This window comes from Rhea americana, unplaced genomic scaffold (assembly GCF_003343005.1).
Source record: "Rhea americana isolate MKP2758 unplaced genomic scaffold, rheAme1 scaffold_0, whole genome shotgun sequence".
NCBI classification, from domain to species: domain Eukaryota; kingdom Metazoa; phylum Chordata; class Aves; order Rheiformes; family Rheidae; genus Rhea; species Rhea americana.
Window position 1 is genome coordinate 17,744,169 of NW_028185037.1, and position 15,893 is coordinate 17,760,061.

General features: G+C 35.3%; 1 protein-coding gene across 3 annotated transcripts in view; it reads right to left on the minus strand.

Moving 5' to 3' along the window:
* ZFAT (zinc finger and AT-hook domain containing) overlaps positions 1-15,893 on the minus strand; it is an 89,535-nt gene that overhangs the window by 61,553 nt on the left and 12,089 nt on the right. For all 3 annotated transcript variants that reach the window (XM_085320713.1, XM_085320553.1, XM_085320629.1), the window contains exon 3: positions 7,701-7,964. In XM_085320713.1, the coding sequence (XP_085176839.1) occupies positions 7,701-7,964 (264 nt within the window). The remainder of the gene's footprint in view (positions 1-7,700; positions 7,965-15,893) is intronic.

The window sequence follows — 15,893 nt, forward strand, 5'->3', positions numbered from 1 at the left end:
TAACTGTAAATGACTTCATACTAACCCACTTGCAACACTGTTGGCAACAGCTTTGTTACCTACAATGCCTAGAACGAGGAATAACCACCTAGTGAATTAAATTCAAACGTGGTAAGCAAGCCTTCTTCCTCTGGAATTACATTAGCAATGACTTTGCCCCCAGCTTTCAGTTTTTAGTTTATAGTAAATTATGCTCTGCCTCAAGAGTTTCATTACATCTACTCCTTGCTTTTCCAGTGCATGTTAAAATTTTCTTCAATTTAATTACATATGATTCTATGATATGTTCCTTGATATAGTCCTCTGCCTTTTATTCTGTAGCCTTCTATGMCTTTGGAAACTATTACTGCTTTATAGATACATATAGTCTCATTATCTCTGCATTTAGCTGCATAATACTGTTGTAATTTACTGATTGATATTGAGAGCAAATATTTCGAACATCAACATTTCATTAGAATACTTCAAAGCAATATCTCAGTTTAAACAAATATCCCCTTCTACCAGAAACTGTTGTGTGGTGTTATTTTTCAGTGGGAGGAACAGGAGGTTAGGGAAAACAAACAATATAATTTTCTGCATTTCTTACATGAAATAGTATCTGCTAGTTTACTATCAACAATAAATGCACCTGCAYAAATTTCACAGCAGGATTTGACCACTGACAAAAGGAAGTCTTCTGATAAAGAATCAAAATACATACAGAATGTAAACTGCTCATTAAAGTGTGTTTCCCTGAGGCTATTTTACTTAGTGTTAAGCAACAAAGGGAATTATTTGGGTTGCTTATACTACTTCTRTTCAGTAAGAACAGAATAGTAAGAGTTAGCATTGTTTTAGAAAGAAAATTCCACCAATTTGAAAAAGCTATGAACAAAAATCTTTTACTTAACCTGTCTTTTGCTTGTTTAAGTAACAGAAATCCAGAACTATATGAAGAAAGGAAAGGCATCATTAGGACAACAGAATTACTTCSTTGGCTAGGGATCACCCACTGAATTCTCAGCAGGAACGTGAACAGAATCCAAGCACCACCCTACTCCTAAATTGTCTTTTTTAATCATAAAAAAGATAGTTCAATGAAGGAGTAAGTGGTTAAGCTTGAAAGGCACAATTATTTTATAGCCTTTTTCTTTCTTAGCTTGTAACTCTATCAAGATTTGAATATTGAAATTTATTAAAAAACAGAAAAGGAAAAAAAGGACCAACAATGGAGTTGAGTTTTTTAGTGACCCACACTAATGAATAACTACTATCACTAGAGTAACAAGCTAACAAATATTTCATRCTTTTTCTTTCCTGATATGCCTCTATCAAACTAGTTCCTCAACTCAACCAAGGGGAAAAGCAATTGAAAAGAAAAGGCCTGCTATTAATAATGTTACCTACAACTTCCAGTCTTAACAACAGAATTTCAAAAGTGTTAATAAAAAAAGTCATTTTAAGATAACATAAACAATTGTAGCAAAAAAGTATTTAATAAAATGTTGCTCTTTACTTCATACACACAGAAATCTAGTATCCAGATGTTAAACACTAACTATGAAGATCATGGTTATGTGAGAATAATTTTTTCTCTACATAATAAACCCAAAGTTTATGTGCCCCCCAAAAAAGGACTGAATCTCAACTTTCACCTTCTCAGTATGAGCTGAGATGCTCAATAACTAATAGAACTTCGATCACTGGGAGCAAACTGTCTCTTCATAACCCGGGGCTACTTGAGCAGTAATTTAGTCTTTTTCCTGGAAAAACCTACTCAGCTGGCACCATTGTAGTTTACAAGTCAAAAATGTGTTTTGCTTTTCCCAGGTAGCACAATTAACCTGAAACTGTTCTTGTGGTATTATAAAGGAATCACCTTCAACAGCTGAAGTCGATTTAGGAGCAAGTGGAGCATACGCACCTTAGACTAGCTAAGCAAAGTTTCTCCGAACGATAAGAGTCTTTGCTGGCTYGTAAGCAGCTCGCTCTAGGTATATATTGCCTCACTTTGGCCCTCCCCTTGCTAAGCAGTCAGTTTGAACAGCTGGCTCTTCAACAGATTAACAAACTGACCTTCTTTATCTAGCAACAGGCATTTTAAATCCAAATCGTGCTGGTACGAGTAACGCAATGCAGTGCCTGACGCGTTTAAGAAACGTTCCCGTTGGTGCTGACGAYGAAAGCTACCACTGTCTTTGAAGGAATCAGTCCTTCAGTGTCCTGTCAAGCTAGAGTCTTCTCCTGTCCCATGGCTCTGAGGCCCCATCTGAGGATACTGTCTTCCACATTCGTAACTGGAAGTACTACCAGGAACGTTTTGCAGAACCAGCTATACATGCCTGATGCTTTTGAAAGACTCTTCAAATTATTATTATATTTCTAGAAGATGCTGGCATTGAATAGCAGCAAGAGAGGAGTCTGAAATGAAATTTCAGCCAGACAAAATGAACGCACGCAATTATTTCCTCCTGCAAACAGACTGACATATTACTTGTAAAAAGAGCTCTTTAAATTAGAATGGAGTTGATGACAAAAACATTTTAAATTAAAGATGACAGTGTCATCATTAAAAGTAATGCAAGCTTCTAAATCACTGYGAACCTCTTGAAAAGGTCTAAAAAACATCTGGAATGTTTGCATTAAAATCTGAATAGTAAAAGAACCATTAGAAGTTAATTTTACAGGTCAGAAGCACTTTCAAAGTCTGTTACGTTGTTTCAGTAGAGAGGCAGTAATATTAAGGGGAAGGACAGTGACTTCTTAAACTGCTTGAATAGAGTTGCTTATTTTATGATTAAGAAAGCTGTGCTCTCTCATTTAAAGTTATTTTAAATTCGGAATTTGCACTGGTGAAAGCTTTTCTATATTGACACAAAGCTGATGTGAAATATGCTGTTGTAAATTTGTAAATTCAAAGTAAGAGTTTGTTGTTGTTGTTGTTGCTTTTTTATTTTATTTTTTTATATATATAGCTCAGCATTGTTCAATCCACAGAACTGAAACCAGCTGTAATCCATCTTCCATCCAAACCCTCATTTCCCAGCTACCAAATGTTCTCTCTTGCACCTGCCAGAGATTCAGGTATGCTGCAGTGGGAGAAAGAGATGTTATCTGTTATCTGTCCCTCAAAACAAGCGATCATAGAGGCAGCGACCAGGGAACCGATTCAATCCAGGAACAGCCCAAATGCCCCATCCCACTCCAGTGGCATGAGCGCTGGCAGCTCCGTTTTCTGGCTGCGAGCAGGCACAGTGAAGCCAGATGGCTGTGCATACTGCTGCTCGGCCGTGCCAGGTTYCTCTTAGGACACAAAGGCAGGATGGCAGCACCAGCCAGACTCAATCCATTTGCCCAAAAATTCAATTTGGTTTAATCAAATAAAAGCACAGCTCTACTTAAACCACAAAACTTTCTTAGGCAGATAAGCCCTCTTTTAAAAAAGGTAGTATCTAATGTGGGGTTTGTAAGCACAGCGGGCGTATTTTTTAATTCTGTGCAAGGAGGACACCTTTGTTCCTGTTGTTTCAGCAACCAAGCTAAACAAGGTTAAGGCAGTCATATGCATCAAAGGATTAAATTAGCTGCACAGAGGTTGTCAATAACCAGTAAGGCTTCATGACTCCTGCAATCAAGGGGGAAGCATCAACGACAAATCGACCTCTGAGAGCTCGGTGTGGATCGCAGATTACAGATGCGAAGAACGGTAGAAGGCCGATTATGTCCACCAACTATTTCTCTGACCAATACATGCTTCAATTCAGTGCTACAGTGGTTTATCGGTGTTAATTTTAAACCTTCAGTATGGTAAGGATTTCAACACTTGCCTTTGAGTTCAGTACAAAAGAGCAACGCACTTTATTAGCTGGAAACCTTCTGCTGATATTTAACTTCATTTTCAGCTTATTACACTTCCTACGTTTCTTTTGGTAAAGTCTTCTTTTGACTGAAATTTGTCCTTATTTTCATTTGAAATGACTGTCATTTAATAGTACAATAGTTTTGTAATACTTCAAACAACAGTAAAGCAATCGAAATGATCGGGAACATTTAAGTGCATGTAGATTTTTTTCTTTTTTTATTATTGATATTGAATATGTTTTTTAATTTAAGTCTCAAAGATGAAACAATTTATTGAAGATACAGTTGTGGAAACAATACCTTTGAATTTCTTGTTTTCTGTGTGCGCACAAATGTTCTCAGTGCTATTATCTGTGTAAGGGGTTGTTTTTCTTCTTGTTTGGGGTTATATAAAGCTGCTGCTTTTTGAATTGGCACACTTTTAATTAATCTCAGACAAGAATAAATCATGCTCAACTCACATTAAGTTAATATATGCATATTATCACTGCCAAAACTGTTTTTTTTAATAGACACATGTTGTATATGCGTTTCATGTGCATATGAAAACAATTACTAATCAGATGTCCACATAATGCTAAACTTTGGAAAACATGAAAAACATAAGAAAATAGTCAAAAACTAATGAAAAGCAATTTCAAATTGGAAAGGCAAAAGCTTAAACAACAGATGAAGGGGGGGAGGTGGGAACCCAGCTAGGAGATATTAAATAGGAAGTCAAAGACTATGGGAGAAGAATTTAGTCAAAATGCTTTATGATTTTTAGCTATCTGCACTGAATCACTGTGTCAGAAATATAGGAGATTATATTGAAACTCTGAAAGGTTCAAAGAGACTTACCAAAATTCTGTATCTAATCTAAATCATCAGCAACAGATCTGCTCAAATTAAAAGTTTCAGTACTTTTATTTCATACAAGCCAAAATACGTATAATTTCAGGAAGTCTACATCTCTTGGCTTGTTTACTCCAGAAGATGTTCAGATTAAGTCTACTCATGCAGGTAAAGTATTTGTTAAACACACACACAGGGGCTGGTGAAATATCTGTAATGTTATGTGCTTAGACAGCCATGCCACTATCTCTGTATTTAGATGTTAGAGATATTTGATCTCAATGTCAATCAGTAAATTCAAAATTCATGCAAAAGTTTAATACAGAATTATTATTCCCCTTTCAGATTCATAATATGAATTCCACATTCACATTCAGAGTTGCAGAATAAGGCAGCACTCAATGAAATAAGCAGGAAGCAGGTTTAAGAAACAATCTAAAGTAATAACACTCTGGAACTCGTTAACAAAAAAGCAGAGTGAAAATCAGAAATACAGATAGCTTTGTAACCTACTTAGATAATTAAGTAGTTAAATAACTTTCAGTTGACAACAACCTGGATGCAACCTCTAGTTTGAGGACTTTGTCAGCATTGCTGTATCACTTAAGAATCTGGCCATACACTCAGAGGTTTATTTATTTTTTTTCTTTTTTACTATGATCAGGTCCCAATTAAATTTTTCCTTTTGAATAGTGACATTTATAACTTCATCATCTGTTTGCCATTATCATTTTAGACTTTTTCTGTTTTTCGTACTTTGAAGGTTCACACATCCTCCTCCAAACCTTTTTCTTAACGAAAATTGAGCCTGACAATAGCACAACTCCATGAGTTCAAATTTTAAAGAACATTCTTTTGCTGTATGACAAACAACGCTGGACATAGCCCCAGACTGCTCCTGTCCACTCATCAGAATGTTCTGAGCTACTGACTGCAATCATATTTCTGTAAGGGTGATAAAAACACGCACCCCTTCTTTTATCTGTGCATTCATAAATTGAAAAGCTGTCTCAAAGCATATGACACTTCATATGYTGAAGTCACAAGTTAAGTTTTCTGGAGACGAGACAGTAATCAGTAGATGACTGAAGACAGAATTTTCCAGATGTACTCCAAGGAAGAATTATTCCTTCAAAATAAAAACACATTCCCCAATATCTTTAGAGTTTGAAGCCAAAATAGGAAGCTTTGGGCTGGAGACATTCTAGATGCATTAGTTGCTGATAACACAAAGCCCTCATCATTTGCTGCTTGAGAGTGACTTTGTTTGACTGGTTTGCCTTCCCCAGAAAATAAATAAAAATTGTTCCATTCGTCTAAAAATTGAGGACTTTTTTTTTAAAAAAAAAANAAAAAAAAAAAAAAAAAAAAAAAGGAAGAAAAAGACCTGGCAGTTTACTCTGAAAAGTCTGCCAATGTGTGAAGTAGGAAAATCTAGGTAAGATTTAGCAGCTCTAATGAGCTAACAGACCAAGAATAACTGATCTGAATTTATACTCTGACCTCTGAGATTTTACTTTAGAAGGCCACTTAGAAAAGATAACATTGCTGGAATAATGCAAATGTTAACACTGTACCTAGCACATGCAAACAGCAAAGGGCACCAACACTTATGAGGTCAGAGATGAGACAGTTGGGCTGAAGGTCATTAGGTGTGTTTGAAAAATCCTGCCACTGATGACAGTGGAAAAAACATGAGGTATTTTATGAAAGCAAGACTTTCTGTGCTCTGACAACATATCTTAAACATATTTTAATCTTATATGAATATAACACATTTCTTTCTTATAGAAGTTAAAGTCTACATCTCACAGAGTACAGTGAACTCATACTACTTGTGTACCACAAGGGCAGAGTGTACACAAAAAAGTAATAAAAAGCAGGAGAGAAAAATCAATGGTAAATTTTGATCAATAAGCGGAACCAACAGGGTAGCACACAAAGCAATTATGGCAAAAGCAAAAAACGAAATTTAACAAAAACACAAAACTCTGATCGAGTTATCTGAGACGAATGTATTGCTTTCTATGTGACATTCACCACCTTGGAGCAAAAGTTATATATGTGTTCACTACATGATTTTAAGCTTTTAAGAGGCTGAATATATTTTAAAAAATCTTAAAGCAAAATTTAAACAAGAAACTCTCACACTCTGAAGACAATCTTCCAAATGAACCTTTGTAAAATAAAAGAGGAATGTTTGGCATTATTTTTTAATACAGTAAAACAAGCCACTCAGAGAAATGGTCTTTAAATAGAAGAACAAATGAACAGCAACTAAAATCTTCTCTGATTATAAGAAAAATATGGAGACATTTTAAAGTTCCTTCTTAAGAAAAAGATACTGCCCATTGCAGTAGTAGAGCAATTTTCAATATTCAGCTGCCTGCTTGTTTCTATATCCAACTCAAATTCTGTGACAGATGAAGAAAGTCTGCATCGCAGTTCTCACAAATACAAAAGAGGATCCCCATTTTTATCTCCATCAAAAAAGAAACTAAATATTTTGAATCAAACTGGAGTCTGTAGTCTAGCAAAAGAACAATACAGAATTCAAACTTCCCAAGTCACCGGCTAGAAACCCAACAGGATCATCCTTCTTCCCCAATGTTTGATATTCATTTATGTGGCCAAATCATTTTTCATTCAAAAAAACCCATAATCCTCTTTGTGAGAAAGAGGACAGTTTCTTATGCTAAAGGACCATTTCACTGAGTTTCACACACCTATTAATGTGACAAACATTTTGACCTTTCTGAAAAAAAAAAAGTTAAAATATGTAACTTTCTTCTCATTTTTGCTTTTCACCTGTTCCATTTGTTCCTGACGATTCTAGCCTTCACTCACACAATAAGTTTGACAAAACATCTAGTTGTCCTTTTACACAGACTCGTCAAAGTGAATGTTGAAAGAAACATAAAATTCCATTTAAAATTAACATTAGGTATTGCAAGTTGTCACCAATCAGGTAACAATCAGAGTGGGAATAGACTAGTCTACGTTTCTGTTGGATATTTTCTTACCTCCATCTCCTTCTTCCTCTGCTTCATTTAAAACAATAATGCAGATGTGTTTCCTTAGCTGACGCATGTTAGAGAACTTCCGACTGCATTTCCTGCATTCCAAACTGCCTGGCGAAACTTCAGTCGGTTCCGGTCCATCCTCTGATCCAGGCTGAACTTCCTCACTTGGAACAGAATTACTGTTCTCTGCCACTTCTTCATCCACACAAAACTTCTTGGTAGATCCTTTTGGTCTGCCCCTTTTCCTCTTCGCTACAAGAAGCTCTAGGAAAGAAAGTGGAAAACAAGCTATAATGAAATTTCACAGGATTATTGTGATAATTAGCTAATATCCATACAGCTCTTTGAAAAGTAGGGATATTAAAGGATTTTTGAAAGTCTCTGTATCTGAATCTTAAAAAAAACATTAGCTTCACACAAACTTATTTTTAAGTGATGACATTTGTTGGCATTTCTCTTGGCTGCAAAGCAATCACATTTATGTTATTGAGATCAGTAGATGTCAAAGTGCCACAAATTTGCAGAAATTAAAATGAAATTATTCTTTCAGATTACCATATGAYTGTATACATATATGCACTCTAGAAAGGTGCTCGTCTGTGTTCTGACACTCCACAAAAATATCATTTTAATTTAAATCACTCTCAGATAAGTGGTTTAAGCATTTAAGATATGTTCAGAAAAAGTAGTTTATTTTTTAAAACAAAAAGTGTGTTATCTTTTTAATGACTTGTACAATTACTCTCAAATAATACCCAGAATTCCTTGTCTGAGGCACTTTCTAGCCAGAAACAGCTAAGGCAAAAAAATYGTTGGAAACAAATTTTCTGAAGTCATACAAGAAGAAAAAAATTCCTAATGATTATTCCAAAGAATTAAAATCAGAAGTCATGCATGATACTTAGTAAATACTATATGAATTCAGATTTCCCTGTTTCTATGGAGGAAATACGGATAAACCAATGAGATATAACCAATGGAAACACAGAAAACAGAAAAAACTTCACACATCTGCTCCTCGGATTTCTCTCATTACTATTCTATTTATTTCAAGCTGTTTTGCTACTATCTTGTCAGAGATTTAACTGTCTAAGATTGACTAAATTAATGGAATTCACAGGATACTTTCAGTCAACAAAACTAGATACTCAGAGGGAAGGGGGCAACTTTCCAAGGGTGATCAGGTACTTTTAGAAGATTTCATCATCTTAGCTACCAGTTATGCCAGTTACTAGTTTTATAAAATGAAAAGAATCAGTCTGTATTTTTCTTGCTAGATCTTGGGGACAGGGTGCGCATTTGTTTTTTTTTAGTGCTTTATACTGTACTTTGTGAGAAATATTCACATTGTTATTGTATATATTTTTTGTTTAAAAAGTTAAAGTTACAGCGAAGCTGTTCATCTGCAAGAAGAAGCTGACAGCTCACAAAAAACAAATCATGTTCGCTTTTGAAGGATCTTTTCTAGTCAGAACATCTGATGAAATATGAGATCTATTCTGTCTGTCAAAAGAAAGACGGAGGGGTTTCTTAGAGAGAAAAAAACTAGTGTGCATCCAAAAACAGTTGCCTGATGCYATACAGAAAAACAGGACATAGTAAAGCTTCTTCAAATTTTAGRCCTGGATTCACTCCACGTAATGTTAGACATCTAAGCTCTGAAATTAGTCCTTATTTGTCCTCCATATTCAGCGGGCAGCGAAAATACTCTGCAGAAAGCACTTCAGACCACATAAGATCTGAATCGTCCCTGGATCCCAGAGGGGCAATGCTCCCAGTTTAAGGCCTTTAGTCATGCACAGTGAATTCCAGCTTTGGGAATTACAAGAAAACAGTAAAGGACTGACACAGTCACTGCAGTTGCAAGAACCATAGTATAATGTACATTAAATTGTGCTAAATGAAACACAGCCTASTGTTTTTGTAGTATCATAGAGAAAAAATAAAGGACTAGCTCTTAGCAAATATTTTTTTTTTCTCCAAGAACTATGCTTTTAATGCTCAGGAGTAAAACAAGTATAAATCTCATGTACTTTTCAGCTTGTGGTAGTCAGAGCAAAGAACTCCCTATAAGTTTGCCTGCCCCAAAAGATTTCTAGATCTTGGGACTTGTGCAAAGAAAAATACTTTTTTCTGCTCAGAATTTCACACTTTTACTGTTTTTCCCCTTCCTCATCCCACAGATGGGAGAGGTAGGAAGTACATCATCTGGGCAAAGGAGAGAGAAACGCCCAGTAGTTAAGTAACTGTGGCAAGTCTAAAGGCGTGAAGACATCCCGAGCCTTATTCAAGCTGAAAGAGTCTGGCAGTATTACACTTAAATTGTCCCTCCTAATGAGAACCTTTTATTTTTATTGCTCTTATTCCAGAAGCTTTCACCAAAACAAAATCTATTAAGAAATGAAATGACTGCATAAAGCTTTTTATCAGGTATTCATTAAGTTACCAGCCTATTCTGCAGATTGAGACTGGCAATGTAAAGCTCCCAAACTACATAAAAGGAGAGAATATTAAAAATAATTTGGAATGATTTTCAAACACACATGCCAAAAGTTCTTACTAAATTGTTTGACTTAGAGCATATGGAAAAATAAATGACCTCAAAGAATCTTAAAGGAAGAGGATGTAGAACAGGAGGTGGTGGCAGTATCATATTCAAAATCTGTTCAACACTTCCCTTTAGTATTCCAAACAAATAAAAACCCACACACAGAGACCACAGCTTTGCGATAATCATCTAATTGATACCACAGGGAAAAAGAAATCACTCTATCTTGTTAGAGTGCTGATTGAGCACCTGTCTACTTAAATATAAAGTAGTAAGGAAAACACTAAAAGTTGTCTTAGGAATAGGGAAAAAAAAGAAAAAAAAAAACCAATCTTTTCACCCTTCACCGATAGTGTTCTGAATTTCTATGCCACTGCATTCAGGTAAAAGTAGTTTCACCACTAAATAATCAGCCAGAAAGAGACAGATAATTTCAATGCCCTCAAAAATTCTTCTTGCTACTTTTATTTTGATACACATCAGATACACCGCAGCAATCAGTATTTGGTGCCTTGACTGAAAGAAACTAAAATCATTAAAAATAATTATCTTCATGTCAGCCCACAAAAAATCCCAGATGACTACTGTGCCAAACATATTATGAAGAATACAGATGTGGATACTGCTGAAGCTACTATAGAATAATCAAATCCCAAGATCTGAAGTGTGAATATAAACATCCTATTCACTGTGTATGCTATTCCTTTGGAATGCAATCATTATCAAATTACCCAACATATTATCGAAAAAGAAGTGAAACAGAATCAGGTGAAAGAGGTGTGTCTCTTCTTGATCATTTTAATGTAAACTTAATGAAATGCAAAGTAGTATTTCAAAACAGAAATGCAAACAAAATCACATATGCACATGAAACGTGGGAAATGCTCCTTTAGCAGCTTGATTGTAGATTTCCTCCTATGGCCTACAGAATGGCAGCTGTTATCACTTTGACTTCTTATGGCATGGCAAACAATATAAAGACTGTATAAATTTAAACGTCTTTGTAAATGAGCCTAKAAGAACAATCTGCAACAGCTCTCAGGCATTTAATAATAAGGCTTCATGTCAAGTGTGAGGTAGCAACACATACTGGGGAGGAGGACTCATATGGGCAACTATCACCAGAACTTCTGAGGCTTACGGCAGTCATTTTATTTCCTTCCTTCCTCCCTCCCCCCTTTTTTTTTTTCCCTCCTTCCCAGGACTAAATATATCTCAAGCTATTTTGAGCTACCACTTCCAGAATCCAGTTTTAATAAGACCCATGGCTGTAAGCTCCAGCTGCCAGCAGCCAGCCACTCGCACTGCATCGTGCTAACCGCAGTTCGATACACCACCCAAGACTACCAGGACACACTAACCGAACCGCAGGCTGTCTTTTGTTCAGCCATTAGCTCGCAACCAAGTCAATCAGAAACAYTACCCCTTGCTAAACTGTTAAAGTAGTATATCAGGAAAGCACACGCGCAGGCGCGAAACCCAAGCACCTATTTCAAGCATGCTCAGTCAGAAATTCAAGTTTTAAATTGGTCATTAAAAAGATTTAAAAGGTAAGATCCTGGCATTTCTTAATATTCCCCCAAGAACATTTCAGTTGTCCCTGGGAAATTTTATGCCCATCGCAGATTCACTGAAACCAATCTTTATGTTGACTTTATTGGGTGCACAACGGGAATCCTCAGGGAAGACAATCTGTGCTATGCTATGTAATTAGGTCCTCAAAGACATTAAAAAAAAAAAAAATCTGTTATTCAGAAAGAATAATGAAATAAATTATGTGAGACTATTTTTGTGCTGCYCTTTCACAGGAATTATGCAAGTTTCTCAAAATCAGTCCATTTAATAATCAATTGTCTGAAAAATGTTCAGAATGTGTATAGCACAGAACATCTCGATTTTTGAGGCCTCCATGTTATTATATAGAAGAATTATATTTAATTGTTCTCTTGAACCTTATTTATATAAAAAAATCAAATTCTATTGAGGTGTGTGATAGTTCCCACAAATTATTTGTTTGGGATCATGCTACATAAAAACAGAACTCCACAATGCAAGCTCCGGAGTACTAGGCCTGATTAGCATTTTTTWAAGTTTATTTTATTCAATTTATTTTAAATTTACATTTACTGTTTAAAACAATGACTTTACTAATGAGTGTTTTAACTCTTCACAGATTCAACTGATGCTTATGCTAGCATTCCAGCACTRTGGATTTCACTGGACTTAATGATCTTCAGCACGTTTGTGTGGTTTGCCTCAAAAATCAAACTTAACTGAAACTGTTTCACCAAACATCAGCCTTAGGAGGTAAGGGTTTTGCAAAGCTACTTTGTTTTGTACAGGGAAACTCAACAAACGGATGAAGATTAGGCTTTTTTAAACATATCTGAGATTTTTCTCCTTTTTCTTTTCCCTACCCTTCAACCTTAATTCCATTACATACATAATTCAGGTTACACATGTACAAAAAAGTCTTTTAGTGAACACATGCTAATGTGGTCATAGGCTAAATAGCTCAGATTTGGGAAGAGTAGGTGATATTCACGATCCTTATCATTCAATTGGCTCTTTTTCCCCAAACCTATATAAATAAATAGGCTCTACAGAGTCAAACTGTTTGCTATAGCATCATTCAAACAAAAATAGTTTGTCGGAAGTCACACAACACCTGAGCAAATGTTAATTGAAGCACCCTAACTAAATTTCAATAGCTAGATGCATTAATAATACAAATCCCTCCTCAAACGTCAGCATAAAAGCTTATCTGCTTCTAGTTAATCCTATCAATTACAACAGTCTACGGCTGTATTCAGAATTTGCTGTGTAAGCTGTCATACAAAAATATGCAAATGAATCTCATCTACACCCTAATACCATTACTGTTATCACAGGACCTAGGACCGCCTCTTAGCCCCCAGGCCGGAACGCCTGCTCCAGTTACATCTCATCTTCAAGTCAAGACGAAGCCSAGGTATACACCACCGTTTTAAGTGACCTTAAGGAGTTAACCCTCAAGGATAAAATTCTAATACTTAAACTCTAACTTTCTTCCAGGTCTCATAATCAATAAATTAGGCCTAAAGATTGTGCTGCAGAGAGCACATATTCCATAATACGAATATAACCTACGATAACAAATAACGTGGTAGTTATTGCAGAACAACACCTAATGAAGCATATACATTATTTGGTTAACTCTATAATCCAACTGGGATTATGAATAAATGAAGTTAGGGCCATCTGTCCTGTCCCTCAAAACATTAACAAACTGACTAAATAGCAGCAAAATGGCAAAGAGTTTTGAGAAGCTCTTTGAAAGAGATGGCGATTGTTAAGAAAAGTTACAAACAAAATTCTATGTAAAAGTATAGCATGACTGGTTACTGTAAACCAGTAAATGCCTGTCATTTTCCCAGTCAAAGAGGCTACCCTCCAGCTCTGGACAAAATGTGATCTATATGACGGCAACATGTATGGTGACTATAACATCAGTCCAGTACCCTTGGGTCCGCTTGATTAAAAAATTCTAGTGTCGTACGATCAAAACTGTTAGGACAAATTAAGTCTAAACACATCATGATGTAACTATTGAAAAGTGGCATAATGAAATAAAATTCAGCGGAGAGCATAGCCAATAAAATAACATTACAGTAATAAATATATATTACTTGTTTAGCATTTTAGATCTTTAGCACTTCTAAAAGTATTAATTTATCATTCAGGCAGAACACAGAACTCCATTAAGCACTCAACATTCATTCATCTAAAACAACTTTGGAATAACTGTAGTGCTTACCTACATTTGGAATAGAAACTATGCTTTCAAAGGACACAAAAAACATTCATTTACCAGCCAATAAGTACTGAAAAGAAGTTGTAATTTCTAGACTGTCATTCATCAGTCACTTCTGCTTTTACCGACAATACTGAATCACTACAAAAAAAAAAGGCAGAATGGTCCACTGAGAGAAAAAACGTGTAATAAAAACTGGTTAAGTTTTATCTGCAGTAGACTCCAAAAGAAGAGGGGAAAATGTAATGCCTTGAAAGAAGATCTCTTCAAATCTCTATATTCAACTGTGAAATACCCTAATTTTTAAACAGAATATGAGAAATAATTCAATARGACTTCCAAGAAAATTATCCTCTTCTCAAATCAGTCTGTATGAGGGAAAAGAAAAATATTATAGCATTCCTATACTATAAGTTGAAATCCACATTGAAAGTAATTTACCTAAATATTGCTAGTCACAGCAGATGGCAGAGTTGGGCTACATAATCTGAAAAAGGTGAGGCMACAAGATCACATCAGATGACGCAAAATATTCATCAAGCATAAAGAAGAAAATAACTAAAAATATGATGTTATATTTTACATAATTAGATTAACAAAATTATTTTCTTCAACCTACATAAGTCTAGTTTCTGCTGCCTCAGATCATTACAGGAATTACACACTATTCTGATAAATGTAATATGTAATTTTGTAAATGTAAGCTTGGCAATATACAATACAGAAAGGGCAGATAGTTCTTGTCACAAATGCAAAAGCATTTTACTGAACTGCCTCATTACTAAAAGGAGTGAGAATATGTAACAAAGTACCAGCTTCACTGTGGTCAGAAATACAGCCAAGTGAAGGGCTTCCTGGCAGCAAAGATTTAAGAAAGAAAGAGATGGATTCTGCAAGCGTGAGATATTCATACTGTAAAATTAAAGTAAAATTGGGTAGATAGGTGTTTTGAAAGTTGATGAAGTTCTGATATTTATTCATCCTCTTMTGATGCACTTTAATTATAGGCATTGAGTGAAATATTAACCTGCTGCAATTTTGTCCTCACCAACCATCTGAGGAGATAGCAGTTATAGTTTAAAACTATATGGTCATTTATTAGAGCATCCTCCTATGCTGATGAAAATTACTGATTTACTGTTGGTAAGTAAATAAAGATACACATCATATGCATATGTTAACAATAAGAAAAGTATTCTTCCAAGTATGACATTAAAAAACAACAACTAATTATAAACACACATTTGGTGAAATCCAGCAATCATAATGATTAGATACTTGCAAAATCATGGTAGCTGTGTTAAATTAGAGGTTTGGCAACAACATAAAACCATTGCTCAATAAGAGTCTAAAGATGTAATTATAAAGTTTGGATTATTTTGAACTCCTCCCTAATATTACAAGTGGTTGCAATTATAATCAGTTAAAAATGGTAATCAATGTAACTTCTTCTACTGCTGAGTGAAACTGCTCTGTATAACCAATTCAACCTTTGACTACCAGACTGCTTTATTTATTAGCACCAATTTCAAAGTAAAATTATAAATTGTGAACCATACAATTTCTCTTTTAAAATAGAGTTATTGTCTGAAGCCCAATAAGTAAAGAGTTAGACAACTCAAAGCAGGCCACTGTCCTAAGCTTCAAGACCTACAACCTCTTTCAATCCCTAGCTCTACTGTGCTGGCTGCTTGTTATGAAAAATTTAATTGTTTAGCACTATCATTGTTTCCACTTTTATCAAGGATTTTCAAATTAAAGCCTTATTAAGCACATTTTGCTATACTTAACATTTAAAATCAATGAACCAATGCAATCATCCCGTCACAGGTTGTGTTTATCCAAGTCCATC